Here is a 23,075-nt window from a genome sequence, read left to right as displayed (position 1 = left end):
TTAACGCGGAGCGGTACCATTCTTTGAACGCGCACACTTCTGAGTGAAGTGATTTCACTGTTTTCGCTATCACAGTAAAAGTTCGAGGTACCGTGGAATGGGGTGAAATTGATCGGTGAGGTGAAATTGATCACCTGAAATTCGAGATAATAAATACTAATCAAAAGATATTGCTCTTACAACACTAGGCACTGTTAACGTGTCGCAACTTTTGCATGATTTACATACCTGTCAAAGTTAATCCTTGCATGCCCGGTGCAATTTTTCATAATATCGAAAAATTCTTCTAACTCAGTCAAAACTCAAACAAATTTGATCAAAAGTTCCCAAATAACAAAAAAAGTGTTGAATTTACTAAAAGTAATCTTGGTTGAGGGTTAATTACGTTAAATTTGAAGAAGTGAGTAAAGTTTGATCAAAGCTCCAAAATTGTAATATTCAACAATGATCATTCCATACCATTAAAGAAATACTGATGAATTCGCAGGAAACCACAAAGATTTAAATTTCAGAGCTAGTTTTTGAGCTTTTGCAACTAACCGAACTGGAATCGGTCTAACGACGATCAAATAAGAGCAAATTTAGCAACAAGCAGCTCGTGAACCAAAATAAATAAATTTTAGCCTGAAATATCGTTATTTTCGTTTCCAAACTAGCTGTAAATGATATTTTTCAGCACAGAAATCATCATTTATCTTTAGCATATCGAAAAAAAGCACATTACCGAAAGAATGTATGGATTTCAATGGTGATCAATTCCATCCCAATTTACCTCAAAGTACCTTATAAAATTATCGAATTTATTTCATGAAGTAGACGATAGAAATTTCACCAATAGTCATAGAGATTTACTGGAGCACATACCAGTACTTGTTTTAAAATTATACTATTTCGGGAAAGTTTTACATGAAGCTAGTTAATTGGAAATTGTTATAAAAATTGATCAATTTCACCCCGTTCCATGGTATTTTTTTCTGCTAACTCATGGGTTACTATGATTGATGCTGCATAGGTTGTTTCGTTAATGCGTGTAAAGGTAAACCCATGAGAAATCGACAATTTCTGTGCATTTTTTAACGCAAACGTTAAGGCCCAAAAGTTTTGTCTCCTCGAAAAAAGTCTCCATCCAAAACTGAAACTTAATCTGACTTCTGGTACGGCTTCACTTCCAGTGTCACCAACAAAAAAAAATGCACAAGAGTAGCTCCTGAAGTTTTCGAAATCAAAATTTTGTTTGATAGCAAATCGCTTAGAAATGCATGAAATCTGTAGCTTTATAAACTCTCGCTCAACGATATCCATCAAAAAGTGGTCGCTCGCACATGTGCGCGGCAATTTCAAGTTTCGAACATAGAAAACATTACTTTTTTTTGGTTTTGTCCGATAATTCCCTGTGGGTACTTACCCATTTTTTATTTTCCGAGTGGGTACTGCTTTCCATACTACCCACATCAACCGCCGGCCCTGGTAGGATCGTAACACTACCCTCGCAATTGTCCTGTAACAGTTAATAGTTGGCTGCGAAGTCTGTGTATAACAAACAGAAGTTAGAGCTTCGCATCGGAATGTAGAACCAAGACTTTGCTTTGGTTTTGAGAATATTGTTTCAAATTTCGCTTTTCGAGGATAAACTATACATTAGGGCGCCAATCATCGTATGGAAAAAAAGTGACCAGAAAATTTCAAAAAAAACCCTATACGAAATGTTCACCTGCTCGAAAAAACAACACTACCACCCTAACGACAATGATATAACAAATATTATATTTCCAGGAATTTTTCTATTGGTATTCAGTGAAAAGTGATTTTTTTTCATTTTATACTCAGTGTAACACAATATTACGAACCACCCTATGCCGAATAAATGAACCACCCTAATGAAACATAATGTATTCGAGGCTAGTTATAATGTATATCATTATACAAGCTATTTCGAGAGACTAGTGACCAATTTCAAAAGATAAATTCTAAACATTTTGAACTCCGCCTTCCACAATTGAAAAAACGAGAGTAAATTTTTGCAAAAAAAAAATTTTTCAGATGACACCAATTCTCGACGTTTCATGCGTTTTTAAGGCATTTGGCATCAAAAAAAAATTCCGAAACCCGAAATGGTACGTGGATGCTCTCTCTAAATCAGTACCTAACTGGTGGTAAGTTTTTCTCAGCTTCTAGTAGACCGATCGGGCTGAAATTTTTTTTTAGTATATAGAAACATATTATCTATCTTGTTACGTAGCCGTTTTTGAAAATTCCAAAAATTGCCAAAATGGCGGCCATTTTAGTAAAAAAATTGTTTTTTTTCATGAAAAATCACTATTTAAAAAATCATAAAACATTGAAAAACTCAGATATCAAAAAACGGCTACCTAACAAGTTAGATAATCCACATGTTAAGAAAAAATACAGCAAAATCGGTTCAGTAGATGCTGAGAAAAACTTACCACCAGTTGAAAAAACATGGTTTCGAGAAAAACACTGCCAATAGCGTAATACTCACTATATTTGCACCCACGGTACACAAAATACATCTTCAAATATACCTTAATCCATAGCCGAAATGCCCGAAAACCTCACCTTTCTCTAAACATCCGAAAAGAATATCATGAAAATTCATTATTTTTCAACTTTCCAGAGTAGGGTCCCCCCTTAACAGAACCACATAGCATTTTTTTTATTTCACTGGCATATAAACAATCTGAAAAGTCTTACACAGTTGAACATGTATTTAATACTATCATTTAGCACCCGCCATACTATATACGCCCTGAATCGCTTCCGCATGCAGATAACCCTTTTGTCTTTGATGCCCATCCATGCGTATCAGTATCAAAGAGCGTAGTATAATTTTCTGGATTGAAGGTGGATTTCTTTCGAATGAATACACCCACGATTAGCGGTAAGGGTTTCTATTCACTCTCCCTTTGATATTTAGTGAAGTAAAGAAACACTTGCTCCAACGAGGTTTGGCCAAGGGCGTAATCTTCGATTTCCAGCTGCTCTCGGGCCGATTGCATTAGCCCGAACATAGTGGACCAGCGGAGGGCGGACTGTGGAATGTGAAAGCTGAGAGAATCCTGATAACCTTCCCTGAAACGAACGAAAAGATATGGTTTTTCTAAGTGAATTAAAATAGTTAGCGATCCGCATTTACTTTAATACTGCTCCTGTGAACCGTTCCCGAACAAAAAGTTTCACTCGGTCTACCCTTTCGGATAAATCGGCTAATGGATCTCGTTTCACTTTAACCGTCAGCAGGAATCCTTTGGAAAATTTATTTTTCAAATGCTGCGTAGAACCCAGGCACATGAACTCGCCATTCACCATAATGGCAAGCCGGGAACATAGGGCTTCACATTCTTCCATGCTGTGCGAGGTGAGTACGATAGCTTTTCCCGCTTCCCGCACTTTGCATATGACATTCCACAGTTGTCGTTTTGCACCCGGATCCATGCCGGTAGTTGGTTCGTCCAGGTACACCACGGCCGGGTTGCCCATCAGTGCTAGAGCCGTGCTCAATTTTCGCTTGTTGCCTCCACTGTACGCCTTCGTGCGTTTATCTATGTGCTTCATAAAATTCAGTTCTTCCGCCAAAGTAATCGAAACGCTGTTAAGCTCATGGTTTTGAACTCCACGAAGCATGGCAAACAACTTTAGGGTTTCCCGCCCGGTAAGATCTTCTAGCAGGGCATCAAACTGCGGACAATATCCAATATGTCGATGGACTCGATTCATTTCGGTGAGCAAACTTATCCCACTAACCCAAGCTTGGCCAGCGGAAATGTTCTCATCACCAGTCAACATCTTGAACGTTGATGTCTTTCCAGCTCCATTAATTCCCAGCAGCCCGAAGCACTCCGAGTGACGTACTGCAATTGAGAGTTTGTTGACCGCTCGGAGGTTTTTGTAGTACTTGGAAACATCCTTCAGAACCAGATTGTAACTATTTATCTCTCCTTGGGGCATATCGTGGACACGCCTTTTCTCCGCGAGCACGTCTGAATCGATTTCTGCCTCATCACTGGAGTTTTTCACAGTTTTGCGTCTCAAGGATGTTGATACCCACTTTATCAGACGATATTCGATTATCATGATGAGCCCGAAAGCTCCCAATCCTAATCCAGCAAAAAACAGTAAATTTCGATTGATCCCATACTCTCCGAAAGTGAAAACGTCCTCGATCAGGCAGCATTGTGGCACCAGTTGACACATCAGTTCTGCCGTACATATCGGGATGGAATCGCACTGTTTCGTACAGAAAACATCTATGCTTGCTATCCGATTGAGATTGTTCATCGCATGGCTAAGTACAAAATTTGGGAAAAACATGAAAACCCACTCCAGGGTATTCGCAACATCCTGCAGATCGATTCCATCGAACTTAAGCAAAGTAACCGCCGTGAAGAACACCGTACCAGTGAGTATATTCAGCAGCATTAACTTCACGAAACCGGTCGCCGGAACGTCGAACAGGTACGAGAACAGATACGTAGTAGGGATCACAGCAAATCCAAACAGCAAAAGCACCAGAAAAACCTTTGCTAACTGCTCGAAAGTAGACCAGCCATCCTGCTGAATTGCGGCCACGGTCGCCAAGTAGAACAAACTAACCACCACAAATACCAGATAGTCCCAGATGAAGGACACTGCCCAGAACAGGCACACGTTAACTCCGCTGACGAACTGGAGCAGCTTGGCACGGGTGGTCCTCTCGCGGATATAGAACATGATGTACAAAGCTGCCACGAAAGCCATCGCAAAACCGGTGTTGAAAGCCAGTTGAAAACCGGAGTTTGCTCCGGTGTCCAGCTGTTCGAATCTGGTTTCCAAACGATACGGCAGTGGTTTGTTCGTAACTCCAATACTACAGTTGGAGCAGAAGGACTGCAGATAAGCGTTGAAGAGTAAGTTTATGGCCAACGGGGCGGTATGATAGGCCTTGTTATTGAACCATGCTATAGAGTAGGATTTGTTGATGGTAGCTGCCACCCAGTAGCGTGTATTGACGATGGCAATCGATTCGGCCGACTTTCGCAGAATGAAATCGTTCATGTCATCAGCCGTTGTCAGCAACTCGTGATATGGCCCGAGCTGACTGTGCAGTCGCTGGTAGCTTTGTGCAATGGCTTGGTCACCTTCACTAATGTCCTCCAGAACTGTAACGGATTTGCTGTAAGATTGCAGTTCAATATTCAGTGCTGGGAGATCCCGACCAGCAGTCGAATTCAAAATTATTATGTAGGTAGCCAAAACGAACACAACTGGAATGAGAATCTGCATGGCCAGCGTGATAAGGCTGCGGAAAGTTACCAACAGTTTTTTCATGAATTGAGCTTTGGTTTGGTTGAAGAGTAGGCGGCTTCCGCTTACGAGGTGCAGATTTTCCAGGGCATCTGTTGAGAAATGATTTTTTTAGCACATGTGGATAGATTTCATGCCAACTCATGATGAAGGAAAATTGTGAATAATAGAAGGGACTATGGAAAAGAAATAGTAAATCATCATCATCAAAACTGAAACTGAAACTTACATTCGTTTGTGGCAGAATTCATAAAGATTCTCCGATCCATCTTAGCAGAGTTTTCCTCGAAATCAGTCCCTGATCTGTTAAAATATTTTTCTGTTTGATGTATAACTAAGCATATCATCGGTTCATACCTTAAAAACACCTCCTCCATGGTGGTAAGTGAAATACCATAGCTAGAAATACCACAGGCGTCCATTTCATTCTCCAAATCTTCCAACATAGACTGAAAACGTTCGATATAGTCCTCCCGTAGAACAACCGATAGCTCCGTCCCAATGTCAGTCTCTACAGCCACATCCGTCAGATACTTGCCCAAAATAGTCAGCAGCCTAGCTTTATCACAGTTTTCGTTTTTAACACAGATCAGTCGGTAGCCAGCCCCGAAGGCTTTTTTCAGGAAAAATGGTGACCCAACCGCCTTTAGGCAACCTTCAGCCATGATCGCGATCCGATCGCCCAACACATCCGCCTCATCCATGAAGTGTGTCGACAGTAGAATTGTTCGTCCGATTTTCTCTTTCTGTAGGAGCTCCCACAGAGCTCGGCGTGCCGAAGGATCCATTCCAGAGCTTGGTTCATCCAAAAACACTACCTTCGACCCGCCACAGAGAGCCACCCCAACGGCCAGTTTTCTTTTCATTCCTCCTGAAAGTGTTCGCGATTGAGCGTTCGTTTTATCTTTCAACTCCAGCAGGTCAATATACTTTTCAATTTCCTCGCTGATATCTTTCCCTCCTACTCCTTTGAGCTTCGCAAAAAACCTTATATGTTCCGCAACTGTCAACTCACTGAACAGCACATTATGCTGTGGACAAAGGCCAAGAGACCGGCGGACGCCTTCAATGTCAGTGCGAATATTGTACCCGTTAACCATAGCTGTACCGGAGGTCGGAGAGAACATTCCCGTCAGCATCGACATCGTGGTGGTCTTACCCGCCCCATTATGCCCCAGCAGAACCGTAATCTGATCTTCGTACATTTTCAAATCCAACCCTTCTACAGCAACCTTCTTGTCGTAAACCTTGCGTAAATGTTTAATTACAACCCCCGCATGCTTCAACGGTGGATCTTGCTCGATATATTTCGAATCCACGGGTGCCTCGATTCCATTTTGATACACGTCCTCAACCTTGTTCGACCTCCAATATTCCTTTTGAAACAGAAAATACCACGGCCTCGCAACACCAAACTCTCCCGGCATGATCTGCTCAAAGTAGAGCGCGATCGCTAGATAGAGCAGCGCGTCAACAAGAAACATAACGATGACCAACCCAACGCTAAAGCCGTCGTTCATCGTCGACGGTGTGAACAGGTTGGACCACTGGAGTCCCGCTTGATTACCCTCCAGGCGGACAATATTCAGCACTCCGTATGCCATACCCGTGTTAGAAAGCAAGCATAAAGCTAGCTTCGACCCCGTGCTCATATCGTCGTAATTCCGCACGGTTATGTTGAATGGCATCATCATCAAGAACCACATCAGCCCTGCGATCCCGGCAGCGGTGTTTGCTGTAAAAGAATATCTTTTAGTATGTGATCCATAGATCAGTGAAATGAATACCTTTGTTGAAAAAGACGCTCATCATAAAACAGAAGCAGATGGTAGCGATCGCAAAAGCTAGCAAAAATACCCATAGAACTGACCAGTCACTGTACTCCAATACGGCCAACTCCGTGTTAGTGGTTAAGCTCACGGTCATCAGTATCGTAACCAGAGAGATGGTGATGAGCAGTATAATCAAAGAGCGCACGAACCAAGCGGTCCAGTGCAGCCAATTCGGCAGTCCCATAATCTTCATAGCTTCCTTCAGCTGGCGTTCCTTCTCGATCGTGACATGCTTCACGGTATTGATGCATGTATAAAAAAACGCGATCAGAATGATCAACGGTAACAGTGCCTCCATAGCCGGTAGCAGTTGGTCTTCATAGTAGGGAGGATACGGTATTCGCTGAAATAGTTACGATTATTTTTGTTGAAATTCTGCAAATAGGAATCGGTACTCACTCTCAGAAACACATTATGCCTTACGAATTGTGGATTTTTTGCAGCCAAAAAAGCACTCGAAATGGCCGTCTGAATTGGTGTAAAGCCTTCGTACATGTAGTTTGGATTACCCCCATCGGACATGTTCGGGTTTCTCGCTCCCGACGAAAAAGGTACCACAAGCAGGTTAGTGTGCCAGTTCGAAAACAACCATCGACCGATTCGGGTTTCCCCAGGGAACCGTAAGCCGAAGTTGATTTGTTCCGGTAGAGATGTGATGTTCTGTAAATGATTTAATAGTGGTAACGAAGTCGTCGAGTGAGAGGAATGAACAATTACCGCAAGGTCATCATCAAACTCGACTCCAACCAGGTAATTTTGTTGAATTAGCAAGCTTTCCAGGCTTCGAGAATCCGGATATCCTTCGTGTGTCAAGTTGGTCGAGCTTCGTAGATGATTTTCCAGAGCATCTTGCAGTAAGGCATCAAGGATGTCATTTTTTGGCGAGTATGCAACTTTTGAGATAACTGGCGGTATTTGGAAGCTGTATAAAGAAAGTAGAATGGTTATAAAATAAATTGTACCTGTGGTGAAATAAGAAAAAAAAAGAATGGTTTAATGCCCCTTTAACTATTGTGCTCCTGAAATTATTTTTATTGTCAACGTCTCAGGGCATAAATGAAATGGAACCACATTTTTGGTAGTTAAGCGTTCAGACAGTTCATACAAAACGTGAAAAAAAAATTTACCAGGCAAGCGTATGCTTTTTGGTACAGACAAAGATTTTGTTGAAATGACGCTGAAATAATAGCTTAGCTTAGTTCTGACTGTACTTATCAATGGTTGCTACTCCGTGATGGCCCCGAACCACTCAAGATGCACAATCAACTGAAAGAACGTCTGGGAGTGGTAATTCCTTGTCACTGTGCATCATTCAATGACCCGATTTTTTATAGACCAATAACGGTACCGGTCCCGTCCTTACAGTCAGGTTGGGATGTCGTTAATTTCGCGCAACACTGGCATAACTCAAATTTTTCAATTTTGAAGTTTTGATGTCAAACGATGCCAAACTTGTTTCAAAATTCACAAAAAAAAACCTGAGTTATAAGTTAGTGTGTCTTTGGGATTCAAATCAAAAACATGATCCAAAAAGGTTAAAAAGAGGTTGTAACTTGCTCATAGTTTTCGTGGATGTGAGAAAGGTAATTTCACTTGGAGCTATGAATTTCAAGTTGTGCCAGTGCCGCACGAAACCTATAATAAGCAGGGAATGTTAGAGTGTAGTCTTTGCTTTGTTAGAGACCGAGTATTCCTCTGCATTCCACAGATGCAAATTCGGTAGTCAGCATATGAAAGTATAATAATAGAACATTCAAAAGCTGGTGGTTTCACTAGTCCACGACTTTTTGCTGATGAGTTATGTTCATAACAAAAAACCTCGTTTTTACGCTCTATAATGATTTAACCTATTTACTAATATTGTAAACTAAGATACCACGTAAAAAGTTCGTATCTATGGTAACCATCCCACCAAGTGTGGTTTAGGTATTTCAGAACATGTAAATTGCATATGCTTGTTTCTAGTTCCCAATCCCCAATTTGTTCGAAGGTTCCCAATCAAAAACAATGAAATTGCTATCTACATGTGAAGAAAAAGGCGTAGCTTGGTGCACTAAGGCTTCAACGAAATTGTTTTACAGTAACTGTTCGCTAACTGGGTGCTGTTTAACAGGGCTGCCTTTTTAACTGGGCATTCGCTAACTGGGCTATAGCCCAGTTAAAAAGCAGTTGAACGTCAAAAATCAACGTTTGGCATGTTGCTGTCAAAACGAGATAGGGGCACATGAATAGTAAATTGAGATTGGTTTTTTCAGTTCAATGCATTCTGGTTGTCATCACACATGCGATCCACTAGATATTCATCTATTTGTTTCCAGGTCAAATAAATGTTTTATGAAAACAACATGTTTTCAGGCAACGGTTAGTGCAAATAAAGCACACGCAAGGCCAACAATTTATTTTTTCTCATTATCGTTCATCAATCAGGATTTTTAGTGTATTTGTTTAAAACATTTTACAATTTTCGCTGAGAGTTTTGCCTAGCGCCATTACATCGAAATCCCCCTCGATATTTGACGACGTTTGAAATGTCAGCCCAGTTAGAGAGCGACATTCGTTAACTGGGCTAGGCCCTCAGCCCAGTTAGCGAGCGAACAGTGTATTTCGAAGGCGACCAAGTTGGTCCTCTTCGCAATCTGGGGGAGTTTGAACTTACACCTTTAGTCACCACAGTATCAGACTGCATTGCGGTTCAGAACAATCTCGACGTTCCATAAAAGGTGATCAAAACCAATCGCCACATGTGGAGTAGGGATGGTTCTGAACTTCCATCAGGCATCATTTTGTTCCTATACAGATGTGTCAAAAGTAGGATCCAACACTGGCTCCGGAATCTACGGGCCCGGTGTTAAGGAAACTAGTCCAATGGGTGTATGGCCCACCTATTTTCAAGCAGAAGTATATGTCTTACTCGTCAAGCAGAAGTATATGTCATATTCGTCTGCGCTAAGATATGTCTTAAACGTAATTACAGGTACGCGAAAATCGGCATATTCTCGGTCTGCCAAGCTGCACTATTGGCACTAAGGTCCGCCAAATGCGCGTCCAAATTAGTTGGGGCACTACGAGAACTATCCCGGCAGAATCGAGTTCTGTACTGAGTACCTGGACACTGTGGCATCGAGAGCAAACGCTGACTGCCTCGCAAAACAAGGATCAGTACAGTAATTCATTCCATATCCGCCGTCAAGCGCGAACCTAAATTATGGGAAACGCTAGAAATAGCTGACTGATGGAAGAAACACAGGGTTGCAGACAAGCTAAACAGTTTATCTCTCCAAACCCTGCTATAACCAAGAGACTTCTAGGTCTGAAGCGTGGTGAGCTACGTCTCTACACGGGAGTTATTACCGGACTGTCCTGCTCTTTATCACCCAAAGAACTTCCGATTTGTCGGATGTGATAACTGTCGCTTCTGTAACCCTGCAGTTTTAAACGTCCGCTCACCTGCTTTGTCATTGTGAAGCCCTTGCATTCGCAAGGTACTACTTCTTCGGACTTCGGACTACTTCTTTCAACTCCATATCAGGTATGGAATTCGAATCCCAAAAAGGTCGTTAATCTATTTGACTATGCGATACCAAATTGGAGCACAGAATTACTATCAACCAACACTACTTCATCAATGAGTACGGGTACCTCGTAATCTGTGTACAGCAATCAGGACCTGCCACAAAAGATAATCAATATGATGGTCGCAGTGGCTCTTCTAGTCCCAATGGCCTTTAGGCATACGATAAAAGTGAATCTGTTTCATCATAGCCGATTACTACCTCCCTCCACACCAAAAAGAAATAGAATATCGAATACAGATTTATACAGACTTTTCTAATATCTAGTTTCTTTGCTATTATCTCAGCATCATTTCAACAGGAGAAAACTGGCAGCACGGCTACATTGATTGTATGTGCTCTGGAACTACTCCTGCAAGTTATTGTTTTGCATGTTCTTTTGGCAAATTTGCTCAAAAGTGAAAATAAGTGTTCTTTGATGCTTTATTTACATGATAGAAGTGAAGTTTAGCTATATTAAAAGAGTGTCCTTTGCATGAAAGTGATAGATTTAGATTTCGCGCCGGTTAGCGCTGTGTTATGAACGACATTTCTTTCTTGGAATGCGATGCGCTGTTGAGTGCCGCTTGATGCTGGGCGGTGTGTGTTTCGTGTTTCGTTTTAAAGAGCATCACCACCGTCAAAGTATAATCACAGCGGTTCAGATAAGTATTAGTTTGTACTCCTATCATATACAAAATGAGCGATTTTTAACACAGCTACCGTCAGCACGTGTGAATTCTCTGCTAAGTAAAAGTTTACATCTCGAGTGTTTTCTCATCAGTTTTTTTGCTGAAATTAGTGTGTTGTTGCAGGCTGCGGAGGTACTCGAATATGCAACAGTTTGAATGGAATCAGTATGCTGAGTGCAAATTTATTGTTTCGATTTGTTATGTGTTGGTATTCAAGCTCATACCCGGTAAAAATATTCCCTATCATACGCACTAACGGGCACTTTCTATATGTTTTTCGAATCTTTTTTTATTTTTTGCGGTTTCTACGTGAATAATTTGAAAATTTCAGCTATGGAAGGCAGTCAACCGAGATGTTTTTCGAATCTATTTTCATTTTTTTGTGTTTTTTGTGTGAAAAATTTGAATATTTTAGCTGTGGAAGGCAGTCAACCAAGATCTTCTTTACATGCCACAGTACTTCTTATTGTATTTTATAATTCCTTTTTATCAATCTCACATTATATGTAAATGATCATATATTCATTGTTAGACTAATCCAAATAAACCATGATCATATCACTTATCAAAGTGAATCCTGATCAAAAATTCACCCCTCTAACAAAAACTCTCTTCCGTGGTGTTTGTAGGGATGCACAGTGTTTTATTTTGACGATTACGTGCTCAAAAATAATAGCTTCCTCAGATTCGATTTTAGTGATATACTTTATTTGGAAAAGTTTCTATGTATTTTATTGCGCTTCTTTCAGAATGAATGATTTAGTGATTATTTCATCTAGAAGTGATATGAAGAATTAGTTTTTTTAGAGCAGTGAGATAGACAGCCAGTGTTCTCGAGAAAGTTGTGGCAACTGTTTCTGCTAGCAGCTTGGTCGAGAGTGTCGAATTTCTATGTCTTATGTTAAAAAAGATATAACCAGTTTTGTATACAAAGTTCACTCAAATCATAACATCATAATAAAATAGCATAACATTTTTCCTGGATTGTTTACATATTTTATACCATCTACAAAATTGTCAACCGAACTGAAATACATATATTTGCTGAACATTTGATCCAGCTATAGTTTAAAATAAAACCTAAATTAATCCACCTAGCGGTCAGACCCAGCCTTTCTCATTCAAACTTTTATTTGTTTCAATAAATTTAGATGAACGCTTCAATCCAATAAATGTATATTCATCATTAAGGTTTCAAAATATTGATGTTATAATCTATACATATAAAAATGCAGTCCGGTCTGTCTGTCTGTCTGATCCATATAGGCTCGAAAACTACCAAACCGATCGACGTGAAAATTTGTATGTAGGGGGTTTGGTGCCGATAAAGGTTCCTATGATAGTTTGAAACCCCTCCTTTTTCTAGAAGGGAGAGGTCCCATACAAATGAAAGATAAATTTCTGCACAACTCAAGAACAAACCAAGCAATTGAAACCGAATTTGGCATGTGGATGTTTTGAGAGGTTTCAAATATGTCCATAATGGTTCGACACCCCTCCCTTTCCTAGAAGGGAGGGGTTCCATACAAATGAAACACAAATTTCTGCACATCTCGAGAGCTAACCAACTAAATGAAACCAAATTTGGCAGATGAATGTTTTTAGTGGTAACAAATTTGTTCCATAATCGACCTCAGGCAACATTTTGGATTGTAAGATGACAACTTCCGGTTTCTGGAAAACAACCAAAATGGCTGATTTCCACCCAATATAATAATATCCGGCTCTATAATAATACTCAGGAGCTAAAATCGATCGGAATTGTCTTCAAATGTCATTATGAAATCCAAAATGGCGACTTCCGGTTTCGGAAAAATAGGGGTAAACGAGCAAATACCACCCAATATGGGTATTTTCGGAACCGTAATGATGCACTGGAGCCACAAATCGACTTCAGACAACATTTTGAATTGTAAGATAGCAACTTCCGGTTTCTGGAAAACGTTCTGAAATGGATGATTCTCATTAAATATGAGTATCTCCGGAACCAGAAAGATGGACAGAAGATAAAATTGGCTGATTTCCGTCTAACATGAATATCTCCGGATAGAATGATACACAGCAGCTGAAATCGACCACAGATCCCATTTTGGATTCTAGGTTGGCGACTTCCGGTTTCTGGGAAACAGCCGAAAATGATCGAATAACACCCAAAATGGTTTTTTTTCAACCAGAATGACGCTCAGATGCCAGAAATTTTCTAGGAAATATTCTAGGAAACAGTAGAAAATGACCGAATAATGCTCAATATTTCCGTAATCGAGATGGTGAATGACCTTGGACGCCATTTTGAATTTAAAGACGACCACTTTTATTTTCTGTAAAACAACCAACATAACTAAATACCTCCCAATATGGGTATTTTCGGTGTTAGATTGATACCAGAAAATCTACTGAAAATCGAATACAGATTTATACAGACTTTTCTAATATCTAGTTTCTTTGCTATTATCTCAGCATCATTTCAACAGGAGAAAACTGGCAGCACGGCTACATTGATTGTATGTGCTCTGGAACTACTCCTGCAAGTTATTGTTTTGCATGTTCTTTTGGCAAATTTGCTCAAAAGTGAAAATAAGTGTTCTTTGATGCTTTATTTACATGATAGAAGTGAAGTTTAGCTATATTAAAAGAGTGTCCTTTGCATGAAAGTGATAGATTTAGATTTCGCGCCGGTTAGCGCTGCGTTATGAACGACATTTCTTTCTTGGAATGCGATGCGCTGTTGAGTGCCGCTTGATGCTGGGCGGTGTGTGTTTCGTGTTTCGTTTTAAAGAGCATCACCACCGTCAAAGTATAATCACAGCGGTTCAGATAAGTATTAGTTTGTACTCCTATCATATACAAAATGAGCGATTTTTAACACAGCTACCGTCAGCACGTGTGAATTCTCTGCTAAGTAAAAGTTTACATCTCGAGTGTTTTCTCATCAGTTTTTTTGCTGAAATTAGTGTGTTGTTGCAGGCTGCGGAGGTACTCGAATATGCAACAGTTTGAATGGAATCAGTATGCTGAGTGCAAATTTATTGTTTCGATTTGTTATGTGTTGGTATTCAAGCTCATACCCGGTAAAAATATTCCCTATCATACGCACTAACGGGCACTTTCTATATGTTTTTCGAATCTTTTTTTATTTTTTGCGGTTTCTACGTGAATAATTTGAAAATTTCAGCTATGGAAGGCAGTCAACCGAGATGTTTTTCGAATCTATTTTCATTTTTTTGTGTTTTTTGTGTGAAAAATTTGAATATTTTAGCTGTGGAAGGCAGTCAACCAAGATCTTCTTTACATGCCACAGTACTTCTTATTGTATTTTATAATTCCTTTTTATCAATCTCACATTATATGTAAATGATCATATATTCATTGTTAGACTAATCCAATTAAACCATGATCATATCACTTATCAAAGTGAATCCTGATCAAAAATTCACCCCTCTAACAAAAACTCTCTTCCGTGGTGTTTGTAGGGATGCACAGTGTTTTATTTTGACGATTACGTGCTCAAAAATAATAGCTTCCTCAGATTCGATTTTAGTGATATACTTTATTTGGAAAAGTTTCTATGTATTTTATTGCGCTTCTTTCAGAATGGATGATTTAGTGATTATTTCATCTAGAAGTGATATGAAGAATTAGTTTTTTTTAGAGCAGTGAGATAGACAGCCAGTGTTCTCGAGAAAGTTGTGGCAACTGTTTCTGCTAGCAGCTTGGTCGAGAGTGTCGAATTTCTATGTCTTATGTTAAAAAAGATATAACCAGTTTTGTATACAAAGTTCACTCAAATCATAACATCATAATAAAATAGCATAACATTTTTCCTGGATTGTTTACATATTTTATACCATCTACAAAATTGTCAACCGAACTGAAATACATATATTTGCTGAACATTTGATCCAGCTATAGTTTAAAATAAAACCTAAATTAATCCACCTAGCGGTCAGACCCAGCCTTTCTCATTCAAACTTTTATTTGTTTCAATAAATTTAGATGAACGCTTCAATCCAATAAATGTATATTCATCATTAAGGTTTCAAAATATTGATGTTATAATCTATACATATAAAAATGCAGTCCGGTCTGTCTGTCTGTCTGATCCATATAGGCTCGAAAACTACCAAACCGATCGACGTGAAAATTTGTATGTAGGGGGTTTGGTGCCGATAAAGGTTCCTATGATAGTTTGAAACCCCTCCTTTTTCTAGAAGGGAGAGGTCCCATACAAATGAAAGATAAATTTCTGCACAACTCAAGAACAAACCAAGCAATTGAAACCGAATTTGGCATGTGGATGTTTTGAGAGGTTTCAAATATGTCCATAATGGTTCGACACCCCTCCCTTTCCTAGAAGGGAGGGGTTCCATACAAATGAAACACAAATTTCTGCACATCTCGAGAGCTAACCAACTAAATGAAACCAAATTTGGCAGATGAATGTTTTTAGTGGTAACAAATTTGTTCCATAATCGACCTCAGGCAACATTTTGGATTGTAAGATGACAACTTCCGGTTTCTGGAAAACAACCAAAATGGCTGATTTCCACCCAATATAATAATATCCGGCTCTATAATAATACTCAGGAGCTAAAATCGATCGGAATTGTCTTCAAATGTCATTATGAAATCCAAAATGGCGACTTCCGGTTTCGGAAAAATAGGGGTAAACGAGCAAATACCACCCAATATGGGTATTTTCGGAACCGTAATGATGCACTGGAGCCACAAATCGACTTCAGACAACATTTTGAATTGTAAGATAGCAACTTCCGGTTTCTGGAAAACGTTCTGAAATTAATGATTCTCATTGAATATGAGTATCTCCGGAACCAGAAAGATGGACAGAAGATAAAATTGGCTGATTTCCGTCTAACATGAATATCTCCGGATAGAATGATACACAGCAGCTGAAATCGACCACAGATCCCATTTTGGATTCTAGGTTGGCGACTTCCGGTTTCTGGGAAACAGCCGAAAATGATCGAATAACACCCAAAATGGTTTTTTTTCAACCAGAATGACGCTCAGATGCCAGAAATTTTCTAGGAAATATTCTAGGAAACAGTAGAAAATGACCGAATAATGCTCAATATTTCCGTAATCGAGATGGTGAATGACCTTGGACGCCATTTTGAATTTAAAGACGACCACTTTTATTTTCTGTAAAACAACCAACATAACTAAATACCTCCCAATATGGGTATTTTCGGTGTTAGATTGATACCAGAAAATCTACTGAAAATGACCGAATACCACCCAATATGAAAATATACAGAATTAAGGCGATGTACAGAAGCCAAAAGTCGAGAATGTTGTTATTTCGATAAAACCAATCATTTCAAACGATTTGTTATTTGACTCTGAACATATATTATGGCCGATTCGTCGTGCATTTGCAGATTTTTAACACATCGCAAAAAATCAATGAATTTGAAACGTTCAATTAGTACGATACCATATTTAAATTATGTTGAGGCCACATATATCGATCAAAGCAGGTATATTTTTAAATAGTCTTTGAATTTCTTTTCTTTCCATAACTTTTGAGCCACATATCAAATTGTTATGAAGTTTGTTATTTGTCACTTTGAGAGATGACTCGTTCGTATGACACTAGTTATGTTCAAATAAGTCATGTAATCTTTGAGATAATAGACTTTCGTTGTTTTATTAACAATATAATACATAACTGTTGCTTAAGTTCGATTATAATCAAATGAAATGGGAACGTATAGGGCAGCCAAAATTTGCAACCACGTGTTCAACCATAATTCATCAGTTAACCCTTAACTGGCCCGCTCATCTGATACTAATATTGATCAAATCGATTTTCTAGTTTCTGAGATAATGAAGTTTCGTGACTTTCACATTTCGGTACATTACAGACGAAGTTACAGTCCGATTACAGTAAAATTCAATTGGGTGTTATGAGGCAGCTAGACTTTTTATTTGACACTAATTTTGTTGAAATCGGGTCAGCCATCTCTGAGAAAAGTGAGTGAGTCCAAGTAGTCTTCGGAATATGTTCCTTTTCATAGCTGGATTTCACATTTTTGAACATAACAGGAAAAGTAATAGTCCGATTGCAAAACAAATCAATAGGGTCTTATAGGGCAACTAGACCTTCCATTTGACACTGATTTTATGAAAATCGGTACAGCCATCTCTGAGAAACATGAGTGAGATTAAATAGTCTTCAGAACACGTTTCTTGTCATAGCTTTTGAACCCCAAGTTCAATCTTTATAAAATTCGAAAGTTAAGGGTTTTTTGGGAAGCCCGTTCATTTGAAATCAATTTTGTTCAAATCGGTTGTGTGGTTTGTGAGATAATGATGTTTTATGATTTTCACATTTTGATACATAACCTCTAAATTAAGAGTCCGGATACAATGAAATTTAATAGGGTCTTATGGGACAACAAGACCTTTCATTTGCAATTAATTTCATGAAAATCGGTCCAACCATCTCTGAGAAAAGTGAGTGAGAATAAAAATCTGCACATACGCACACACATACACACACACACATACACACACACAGACACATACACACACACACATACATACAGAAAATGCTCAGCTCGTCGAGCTGAGTCGAGTGATATATGCCATTCGGCCCTTTGGAGCACTTTTATACTTTCGGTTTTGCAAGTGATTGCTATACCTTTCTAGGAGAAAAGCAAAAAGTTATTCGACCATTAACGGCATTTCAAGAATTAGTTCAACTTTAAATTACTCTTTCGTACGCAAAAATACGCAGATAACTATTTGATATTCTGAAAGCACGTCGATTCTACTTTCAAAAGAATATAAATACATTTTTCTAATAGAGTCTTTTCGTTTGTTTGAATAAAAAAATTCTTTTGCTTGAAAATTAGTAATTTTGTAAATAACTTTGGTATTTCTAAATATAGCGTTTCACAATTTTCAGCAAAAATACAAACCCATAAAAATGGCACTATTTTTTAAAGGATCATAAAAATATAAAAAATCAAGCGCAATAAAATACATAGAAACTTTTCCAAATTGAGTATATCATCAAAATCAAAGTTGAGGACGCTATTAATTTAGAGCACGAAATCGGCAAAATAAAACACTGTGCGCTTTTCTAAATCCTGATCGAATGCTGGCATTCCTACTTTTCGAGCCACAGTTTGGACAGAGAGGTTCGAATACCTCTCCAAAATCTTCTTCACCTGTCTGTCCGTAAAACAATCTGCACCACCAGTATTTTCGTCACTTCTTGGTTTGCTTTCAACATTCAGACGTTCAGAAAACCTTTCCAACGCATCGGGAATAGAGGTTTTGGACAAATTTTGCTTTTTTGACGAGTCCACATATCGAGAGGTAAGGTTTTTCGGTACGGCTGTACAAAATCCGTTCGCGCACGTCTTTTTCATTCGTCGACATTTTGAGCACTGTTTACGAAATGTCAAAACAAATCAAAGTAGGCGGAAGTAGGGAAACTGGGGGCAATATGCCCACCTTAAGAAGAATCTGTCATTACTTGCTCGTCAATGCAGAATGTATTTCAAAAAACACTTTAAATTAAAGTTAAAACAGTTTTATTGGTTTTCGCATAGTTTCAACGTAAACTGGACATAAAATTTAATGGAACCAGAAAACGTTTCAAGATATACGTTAGCGAAAATTGGAGTTATATTGGCTGCACTGCAATGTTCATTTTTGCATGGGGCATTTCGACCCGCCTCAAATAGTTTTGTAAAAATCGTTCAAACTGTTTAAATAATAATTTAATCAAGTAATTTCACGTTGGCGGCTGAATACTTAGAACTTGTTCTATAGGAAAATCACTTCACAGGTACGTGGTATTGTTATTGGGTAGCGTAATGTGTTACGGAACGAGTTGAATAAATGCGAGAAATATATTTGTTTGCAAATCGCAGCTTTTTGAACGACCGTGCATTTATGGATACTGCCCTATTGTCCAACTTGTTTTAAATTACTTAATCTCGCCTAATTATTACCCTTCACAACTTTCGTTTTTTATCAATTTGTAGTTAACTCAGTGTGATGGCAAAAATCAAGTTCTTTTTTTGTCGAACTATTGATAGAATCACTTTAGACTTTACTTTACCTTTTCAATATACACTATTTTTTTAATTCTATCACTTGAAAGTGATAGAATTAAAAAATGGAATAGATTAGATGTGTATTGTAAAGTGTAAGATTCAAGATGCCAATACTTTCTGAGGCGATTATTGCACTTGTTCCTGTAACAAACGCTGGGTTTTATTTTGAATTCACTCAATTGCGCCCTTATCGAACCACATATTCTCTTATTCTAAAATGTCTTGTTAGCGAAGTTATGCTTAACTTCCAAAGATTTCTATTTCTCAATGTTGCATCATAATGCTTGTCATTCTATTACAAGGTAACATTTGTAATATACTCCACCTATGATCAAAAATTCAATTATTGAAATTTGTTCTCTATAAATAAGTTTCAGGCACAAACTTTGTAATAAAATGATATTTTTAGATTGCTATGACAGAGTTCATCGATTTAGCCCCGCATTTCCCATTTGGTTTCGTGTTACTGGGAATTTTAACAATTGGTGTCGTGATTCTTATGAATATTTAATTGAATTTCCCGATCGAATCTCAAATAAGGATGCACTGACGAGCTGTGAAGGCTTGTGTGAAGCAGACGAATTGCGCTTGTTGTCAAGCAATTAAATTTGAATTCTTGCGAATAGAAGCAGAATACAATATGAATACCGGAGCTTAACGTTTCTCTGTAAAACAAACTTTGTACGGTTTACATTTTCAACAGAAACTTTGAAAAATTGGTCTTGTGAAGTGTGATTTCTCTGGGGGAAAATGTTTCGTTGCTGTGACACATAACCGGTTATTAATTTGGTTTCTAATCAAGCAACGAAACATGATTTGCCATTCCTCTTATCGGATTACTCACGTCGATACTGTGAGCACGTCCGCTTCCATCAGATGAAAGATTAACGGTTCGGTAACTTTTTCCGGGTCCACTAAACCGCGAACCAGAATTAGCATCGAGCAGCATAACGCCGGTATCAGAATCTCGAACAGCGTCTGTAGATAGTGCCGCTTCTGAATAATCCAATTTTTCCAGAGCAGCAACCAAAACTTGTCCCATTTGCTAGTCATTGTGCACGGATATGCAACCGTATATCTTCCTTATCACTGTGCTTACTGTTCGGTAGACTGAATCGTCTAATGTAATGGAACAATTACTTCACGTGCAGCATATTCACTAGCAAACATATACACACGACAGAATGCAATTGAATAGTGCCTGGTGAATGGTGTCTCTCGGATTGAATTATTCATGACACACCAACGCAAACGCCGTTCATATTTACACACAACTGGTGCCGTTTGAGGCGTATAAACAACAGATGATAGTCGATTATATGACGCGCAAGTCACTACTCATTCCAGTGATAACATTTTCGCTGAATCACGTATCACTCTATATTGCGAATCGATCGGCGTCGAGTTCCAACCCTATCACCTTATCACAGTAGGCTAGCACAATTTGTCAATGAGCGAAACCGCGAAACACTTTCTAGCAAGCCTTCATAATTTCACCATTTCCATCCAACACCGTTGGTAATTATTCGGACCACAATTTTATCGATCGCCGGAAGGTGCCTGTTTCCTACCGCGGACTTGTTGAAGGTTGAGGTCACGCAGCGTACCGACGCGATGACAGCAGCGAAGAGTTCTACCGGTCGACTGGTCAGCTCGTGGGCTCGCGGTACTACTGCCAACTGCGCCGTGGCTCGATACACACTGTGGCGAACGCAGTAATTTGTTATCGCGTCGCGCGAGATTGAACAAATGTTTTCTATCGCGGCAACCGTTTTGTGGTGGGTGCTAAATCATGGGCACTATGTAGTAAAGTCGAATAAAAAGGTTAGGATCAAGGTTTAATCTGTTTTGCTTTCTAATTGAGGAACTTTTTACGAATGCTAAACTACGGCCCTGGTGAATTCGAGTGGTACAGATTATTTTTGAAAATGTACGATTAGTCATTTGTTGATGAATTATTATTGTAATTATTTCATTCATGCACCGGCCCACTGGACGGAGCGTCGCTTTTTTTTCTAGGCGATTGATTTCCATTTATTGCTCTCTTATTGTTTTGATTGGAAACTACCTATTTGCTGAAACAATCTTATCGAAATATGTGTTAGATATCTCCTAGCGGCATTTGAATCATCACATCAAAGACACATGTTTGTGGACTTTCCAATTCGTTTGTTCGATACTAACACTGAAGATTGTAAATAATTCTAACACTTCAAACCAACACTGTATTATTCACATTAGACTCAAAAAGCTTTTAGGTTTCAAACGTTCAAAGTTCTTTAAAAAATTGCTCATAGAAAGTCATAGTTTCTCATGGTTAGTATTTAAATACTATATAATTACAAAATATCATTAACAACGAAATAAAAAATTATAACAACAGCCACTGAACATCAATATAGCAGCAGTCAATGTACCGTTTTGATTCAAACTTCGAACAGTCTGAGACCTTTGTTATACTGAACGCCAACGCGAGCGATCGGGCGAGAAACTTGCCATAGGTAGTATAGTAATTGGTTACCACTTCTTCACTGACCAGAGCCGATTGTAGTTGTAAATCCACGGGAAAAACAAAAGTAAATCAGTACCTTGTCCGCAATGGCACGCTTTGAGCAGCCGGACAAACATTTAGTCAGATACTCATTGAATATTTCGAATCGAGATAAGCTGCCAAACGTTATCGACGTTCAAGCCGTAATTAGTTAGAACAACGAACGGCAATGATTCACAGTTTGAACACAGGATAACAGACTTAATACTTTGAACAAATTTTCAATAAAATCATAGTTCGGCTTATATCAGTACTTTACGTTAATAACACTATCACCATCTTTTTTTTTTTTTTTTTTTTTTAAGGGGGGATTTGTTAGTAGCTTAAGTATTTATGATAAATATTAGTAAATAATGAGCATGTGTGTCCAATCACAAATGGTGACTTCTCAACACTGTTAGAAATTTGTAATTTTAATTGTTAGGATTTGTTTGCTTTCGCAATTAGGACTTATCATTCGTAGGGATTTAAACCTACTTGTCAGAAAAGGGGAAGTAAACTTACAACTAACTTAATTGCTAACTTATTGGCTATAAAGAGAGCTCATCGTAGCAATTGAGGATTGCAACGATTTTTGTCGAAAATTGTTAATAATTTTATTTGACATAGCTTCTAATGGTTCAACACCAGTAAGTCTATGTAATTCGAGTGTACCAAACCAAGGAGGACGCTTCAAAATCATTTTCAGAATTTTATTCTGAATCCTTTGGAGCGTTTTCTTCCTTGTTGAACAGCAACTTGACCAGATCGGTACAGCATAAAGCATTGCTGGTCTAAAAATTTGTTTGTAAATCAAAAGTTTGTTCTTTAAACAAAGTTTAGAATTCCTGTTAATGAGAGGATATAAACATCTCGTATATTTGATGCACTTGGCTTGTATACTCTCAATGTGCTCTTTGAAAATAAGTTTTTTATCATAAATTAGTCCCAAGTACACTATCACCATCTGTTGCCGTGTTCGCGCTGCGTCTTGTATTTCGACATCAGCGCTAGCGTGCATGCATGTGTCAAATAGGTAACCAGTCCCGCTTGGATGAGAAAAAAATAGTCTAAGT

General features: G+C 38.7%; 2 protein-coding genes across 4 annotated transcripts in view; one reads left to right on the top strand and one right to left on the bottom strand.

Moving 5' to 3' along the window:
• Positions 1-23,075, top strand: part of LOC129724532 (uncharacterized) — a 545,414-nt gene that overhangs the window by 249,926 nt on the left and 272,413 nt on the right. The gene's annotated exons all lie outside the window — the stretch shown is intronic.
• Positions 2,894-21,187, bottom strand: LOC129724535 (phospholipid-transporting ATPase ABCA3-like). Its single transcript, XM_055679511.1, has 8 exons — positions 20,314-21,187; positions 7,851-8,055; positions 7,533-7,793; positions 7,089-7,476; positions 5,659-7,036; positions 5,531-5,604; positions 3,155-5,393; positions 2,894-3,090 (listed from the first exon to the last, which is right to left on the bottom strand). Exons 1-8 carry the CDS (start codon positions 20,520-20,522, stop codon positions 2,910-2,912), a joined length of 4,935 nt encoding a protein of 1,644 aa, XP_055535486.1. The 5' UTR covers positions 20,523-21,187; the 3' UTR covers positions 2,894-2,909.

Source organism: Wyeomyia smithii, chromosome 2 (assembly GCF_029784165.1).
Source record: "Wyeomyia smithii strain HCP4-BCI-WySm-NY-G18 chromosome 2, ASM2978416v1, whole genome shotgun sequence".
Lineage (NCBI taxonomy): Eukaryota > Metazoa > Arthropoda > Insecta > Diptera > Culicidae > Wyeomyia > Wyeomyia smithii.
This window is presented reverse-complemented; position numbering and strand designations above follow the sequence as displayed.